At 35.3% G+C, this 6,168-nt stretch overlaps 2 protein-coding genes across 4 annotated transcripts in view; one reads left to right on the forward strand and one right to left on the reverse strand.

Moving 5' to 3' along the window:
* LOC109543219 (5'-3' exonuclease PLD3) overlaps nt 1–1,138 on the reverse strand; it is a 10,819-nt gene extending 9,681 nt beyond the window's left edge. Inside the window, exon 1 of the mRNA XM_048661130.1 lies at nt 1,029–1,138. The gene's annotated coding sequence lies outside the window, so the exon portion shown is untranslated. The remainder of the gene's footprint in view (nt 1–1,028) is intronic.
* A 1,427-nt stretch (nt 1,139–2,565) lies between these two features.
* LOC109543221 (mediator of RNA polymerase II transcription subunit 28) overlaps nt 2,566–6,168 on the forward strand; it is a 6,710-nt gene continuing 3,107 nt past the window's right edge. The window contains exons 1-5 of one of the 3 annotated variants that reach the window (XM_048661131.1): nt 2,570–2,770; nt 2,836–2,952; nt 3,245–3,554; nt 3,699–3,907; nt 5,295–5,469. In XM_048661131.1, the coding sequence (XP_048517088.1) occupies nt 2,854–2,952; nt 3,245–3,554; nt 3,699–3,907; nt 5,295–5,469 (793 nt within the window). In that variant the 5' untranslated portion in view covers nt 2,570–2,770; nt 2,836–2,853. Of the gene's footprint in view, nt 2,953–3,244; nt 3,555–3,698; nt 3,908–4,536; nt 5,125–5,294; nt 5,470–6,168 lie in introns of those variants that run through there. The other 2 variants (XR_002172476.2, XM_048661132.1) reach the window with 2 other exon arrangements.

The raw sequence follows: 6,168 nt of genomic DNA on the forward strand, positions 1-6,168 counted from the left end.
TTAAGAAATATTTCTTTTTATTTTGAAATATTTACCGTTAATTGACCAATGAAAATTGAGATAATATGTTCTAAAGTTTGTTCACACTTATTAAAAATAATATATTAGTAACTTTTTGCGTGTTAGTGGTGTTACATATAGACACAAAAAGTATTACGTACTAAGAAAACCTACTATTATTTTATTTATTTCATGCTAATTAAATATTAGAATCAAATATTTTAAAAATAATATTTAAGAAATACTTGCTTTGATCTGAAATATTTAGCAAACATATAAACGTTTCCTAAATATGTATGTAATATTTTGCAAATGCCCACTACAATTTATTGCATGTAAACGGCAACACATTTTGTATATACACGCAGTGGGAACCTCAATATTGATTTTCAAAAAGTGAACAAAACTTAATCCAATTTTACTTATGCTTATGTTAAATACATGCAATTCTTGGAAATACCGGCCATTATGGAAACATAATTACAAAGCGAGTTTTAAAGGCCCAGCAGTTTTAACTGGATAGTTGGGTAAAAATGTGCCTTTTGTTATAATGTGTATGCATAGTTTGGCAGTAGGGGGAGAGAAATTTGACTCAAGTTACATATCCTAAAGCAAACTTGATTTCCAAATGGCCCGAACTTGCCTTAAATAGCGGCGCTCAAGGAACGCACGAAGACATGCTTAGAGCCTTTAAACATAAAACAGGATTTGCCAAAAAGTTTAAATAATAGCCGGAGCTGCATGTTTTGCTTTAGGTTCTCAATTTCTTTTTCATTTCCTACTGAATTTGTCTAAAAGCTTAATGTAACAGACGTCCATCAGTTTTATCGTCGTTATCAACTTGTCTAGTGTATATATTGGAATAACAGTTCAGGTTGCGGTCAATTTTCAATCAATTCCGAACAAAAATTATTTTTCACTCGCTTATTAAAACAACATACAACCAGATTATTGGCAGAAACATTAGAAAAACCCGTCCGCTACAACAATGTAAAATAAATTGGAAAACCAATCAACTTGTAACATACCTTGAAGTTAACTTTTCATAATAATTAAATTCACAAGGTACACGACGAAAAGGCGACCGTAAAACTGTCCACAAGTCTGGATCGAGCATGCTAAAGCGGCGTACGGTCTAACACTAAACCATCACTAAACTGGACTGGATCAAGTTGCCTGTCAGTAAACTCAGCATTGATTAGTTCAATATTTTTCACACAGTTTCGAGAAGCGACTTGTCCAGTAAAGGGTGATGATTGCTATAAAAGCATATACCACATGCGCGAAACACTCTCGATTTTGCATGGTGGACTTCTCTAAGTAAACGTTTAGAGTAAACCATAGATACAGACAAGTAATGAACTAAAAACCATAATAGCGCTGTTTTAAAAAAAAACTTAAAGCATCAACGGTCAATTCAAAAATTAAAAAAATACAGAGTATTTCGGACGCGCTATGCCTAGGAATGCAAAATCAGCAGTTACACCAAACGAATGTAAGCGAGCGTCGGTTAGCTGAAGAATGCCGGCTCTTCGTGAAGAGAGTCCTGAACAAATACATTCGAAAATCGAATGTCAACTTTGTTATTAAGCAATATTTTTAATGGCCCAACCTTTGATTCGTACCCTATTGGAATACTTAACCGTTTGTAAAGAAAAATTTCAGTATTTGCTTCAAATTACGAACATTTTTGATATTAAAAAAATGGCAAAATAACGCATGATGGCAATAATAATTTTGTTTTATAATTTTAATATTCTTGTTAGTCTAATAATTTCTAAATGGATCAGGAATAGGTAAAATTTAATTTAATTTCCTTTTGAATGTAAAAATCTTTTATATTTGCCGCATTTAACATTCTTTAACGAGATGTTGTACATATTGCTCTTCTTGGGTTTGTGTAAACTCGTCTTCTTGAGTTTCTGTACTTTTTTATTCGGAATTTCTTATTTGCTTAATGCTATAATTGATGGCGGGTATGGCAACAACGCTCGACCGACGATTGATGACGTGCGACTAAAGTTTTAGCGTACAGACTATATATATAGGGTAGCGTAGCTACATTTCTGCTTCTTATTCTTTCTTGTTATTGGCTCTACCAGCTAGGGTATGTTGCCAGCTCGTTACGTAGCTATATTTATTCGATTTTTGCGTTTTTATTATCTGCACAAATTGGGCAATAAACATTTAAAACAAAATGACGTTTTCTTACTGTAAACCATAGAGAAAGTAAAATTATATTATTTTACTTACTCTATGCTGTGAACCACTAAACTTTCATTCCCCATTTTATTCGCCAATCTGTGTTACAATCTTGACTTCCCCATTTTGTTTTAAATGTTCATATTTTGTCCAGAATGGTAGTTGTTAGATCAACAGCTAGTGCATCATCTTAATAATTACCGTTACCTAAAAATCAGTAAGATGTAACTAATAAAACAACGAAATATTGAAATAATTTTCAAAACATTTTAAACTATCTTCAGGATAGTCATTGACGTTCAGAGGTGCGTCACTCATAGATGAAGACACAGAACATACCCCCTGGGGGGATATTTTGTGGAGGAAGACAAGAAAGCAGCGTCACTGTTGACGTCTGTCCAACACCCAACACAGAACATATGCTCTGTTCTGTGCTGCCCAAATCTGTTTATTGATTTATTTTGTTAAATCTGGGCTATAGACAAGCATAGAGAAAATAAATATTTTGCTTACTCTATGTAGAGCAAGTTATATCTGGGCGAACGCCACGAAAAGCCAGTGACTGATTGTTCGTTGAATTCGAAATGCTTTAGGAAGTGTTTGAGTTATAAACTTGTTTTCATTCCTTCGTAGTGATTCAGTCCGTTTGCAATGAACCCCTTGAAAGAACCGTCGCCTCCTGGCTCAGCTATGGCAACCCCAACGAATACCAATGGAAATTTAGTTGACGAATTTGAGGAAGCATTTCAGGTAGGTAGATCTTCAATATAGTGTGTTACTAATTTATATCTAATAGTTGAAGAATGCCAGAAGTCTGGAAGTCCCAAGAGGTACAAGGCATTTCTACATGTTTGTCTTTTATTAGTCTGCGTGTGTATGGGGAGTGTGATGGGTGAATCTTAGCTTTAGCGAAAATTACTCTTACATTCAGAAAGTCCTATAAGTAAAACTTATCAAGTCCAATGTTGCTTAACTAACCTACCAAAGGAATAAATCTGTTATTTGGCGTTAAATAGATACCATTTATTTATTTACCTTTCAGTCGTGTTTAAATGTCTTGACAAAAGAGGAAGCTGTTCCTGCAACCGATAAAGATGAAATTAAAGTCGAAGTAGAACATACCATGTATAGATTTATCGACATGGCTAGGCAAATGGAAGCGTATTTCCTTCAAAAACGGTTCTTGCTTTCGGCTCTCAAGCCGGAAATCAACATCAAAGAAGATGTAAACGATCTACGTATTGAATTGGTTCGCAAAGAAGAACTAATCAAGCGACACTATGAGAAAATTGCAGTTTGGCAAAACTTACTAGCCGACCTACATAGTTATGCGAAGAGTCCAGCGCAAGCAGGTAATAGACATACTAGTTCAAATGCGGCTCAGGCACTTTAAAAATTGAAAAACTCGATTTCTAAAGCGGATCTGTTATCATATTTTATTTTGGCCAGTTCACGTTGTGATTCGAAAATTCCATAATAATTGTAAACAATTGTAGGAGGCAATTCGACCCCATCAGGTGCCGGTTCCAGCGGTAGCTCTATTCTGCCATCTCCTGTACAATCGCTCGCAGGAAACCAACCCACTAGCCAATTGATGTCCAGTATGCCGACGTCAATGCAGCAGCTGCAGCATCAGCAATTACAACAGCAGCACCAACAGTTGCAGCAGCAACAATTGCAACAAATGCAAATGCAGCAGATGCAGGTAGATAGACGATAGATAAAATCTAGCAAACAAATAACAAGCGCGCCAAACAATGTACATATTAAAAGCGGATGAGTATTGTTTAATATTTACGATTGCCTATGTACAGAGTGTGCCAGGTTCGAGGGCGGCTGTTGGGGGTGTTTAATTGCATGAATTGTTTTTGAATATTAGCAATGAATATTGACTATTTTTCCACTCACACTCTGTTTCTGCTGATTGTTTTCAACTTTCACAACATTCATTGCTGTTAGGAACGATCGTTATTCTCAGATATGTGCGTTTATTTTATTATAATGGTCAATAGACTTACGGGACACTTGTGGATTAATTTAATTTAAGTTGTAAACGCAGTACGTAGATGGTAAATTGCAAAGCGCTCTCGTAGGCTCATATAATTGTTTATTTTTATACATACATATTCTTCAACGTTCCTACTATTAGGAGGCAGGGACTAAGGCCGCATCGTCTTCAGCATCCTTGAAGTTAGGACACTTATGCACCCAGTTTTGATTAAGAAATGTTATAATACTGTTGGTGGGTTTGAAATGTTACTGGACTCAATCATTTTGATAGTCCAAGAAGAAGAAATTATTTTTAAATATAGTTTTATATTATTTCCTTTTTAGACATTTTATTTTGAAACCCGTTTTTTACTATCGAAAACCCCTTGGACAGGGCGAGTGATTCAGAATGGGCAGTCCTGCAATTGAAAGTGCTTCGGATATAAACCTTGAAGAAATGCTGCCGATTTAAAAAACGCTCTCTGAAAATCTGGCAGAAAATATTCGTTTTTTTTTGGATGTGTTATTGAGTAGATGTGAACTGAGCCCATGGTAAAATGCAAATATTTATTCAATTGAAATACTTGTTAGAAGGTGTTATACTGCTCTTTAACTTGTTCAGTGTTCATATTCTATAGGCACCATTAACAATCAATCATGTATATTTGTATACTAACTCTCAGGGTTTGTTAGTTTTCGACGGCAACAATATATTCACTCTTATCAATTTATAAAGTATATGTGATAATACAAATATTCCCTTTGATGGAAATCACGGCCATCGATCGAGAGGTTTGCAGTGCTAGCTAGTGCGACTCAAATGTGCCTTTTCAAAGTTGATTTTTCGTTGAACTAATAAAGCTTTAGGAGGTACCTACTACTTAATTTCGGAGAATATTTGTTAAAATAAATAAACTTCGTTTTGCCATGCAACTTGCTTCATTGTGTCGTGTCCCACCAAAACCGCGCTCAAACCAGGAGGGTTGGTTAGCAAATATACAAGCAAGTAAAATAATCAGTTGAATGTAGAATTTCGTGTTGTTTTGATAGGCATGGGCAACCACATACCATATTGTATCATCAACGTTGTTATATTTGTTAAGGTACCTCCTGGTTTGACTGGAGGCACTGTCGGTCCCGGAATGCTCTCTCCTCATCAAACAATGTTCATGCATCAGGGAATTGGGGCGACGAGACCCGGCCCTTTTCAGCAGGCTGGCCCGGGTGGGATGCTGCAGGGCCCTTTAGCTTTTCTAGAGAAAACTACGAGTAACATAGGTAAGTGCGGCCTTGCCTTGGATTACGTAGCGCGCATTGCAGATGCTGTTAAAAGCAGTGTACATACTGTTCCACCATCATCAGTTTTTCTAAATAACAGATAGTTAAAAAAAATTCATTAACTTGAAAAACAACCACAGTTTGTCAACAGCCTCATCATATCACACATTAAAATACATCACAATTGTAATACTTTAAAACATTCTAAAATTAATTAGGCCTAACAGGTGATTAGTCAGAACAATCAAATTTGGGAAGACTAGAATTTTTCGTTGAGATACTTAAATATTTTTACTTACATGTGTAGCGTTGTTGCTGCTTTAAGCCTTGGCATACATGTGGAGTATTAATTTTGTCCATTTTGGACACAAAGCGAATAAAATACTGTTTATATTGATTTCTTTTACTTTCAGCTATTTTTCTTTGCATTCTGCTGATATTATTTTTGGTTTGCAAAATTCTTCAATATACCGGGTGTTAGTTAATATTCTATGATTATTTCATTTAATTAATGTATGATATACTGAGCTAAGATTGTCGGTATCCGATCTGAAATTCATAGCATTGTTATGTTTTTTAATCTGTATCATTTCATGGATTTCATTATACAGGGTTGCTCATTAGTGCGTCAAAGTGCGATATCTCAGTAAATATGAAGTTTACAAGAAAATTCGTCCAACGAAAGTTTTTCACGTTTAA

The sequence above is a fragment of the Dendroctonus ponderosae genome, unplaced genomic scaffold (assembly GCF_020466585.1).
Source record: "Dendroctonus ponderosae isolate FM_Combo_2020 unplaced genomic scaffold, Dpon_F_20191213v2 Dpon_F_20191213_1, whole genome shotgun sequence".
In the NCBI taxonomy this organism is placed as follows: Eukaryota; Metazoa; Arthropoda; class Insecta; order Coleoptera; family Curculionidae; genus Dendroctonus; species Dendroctonus ponderosae.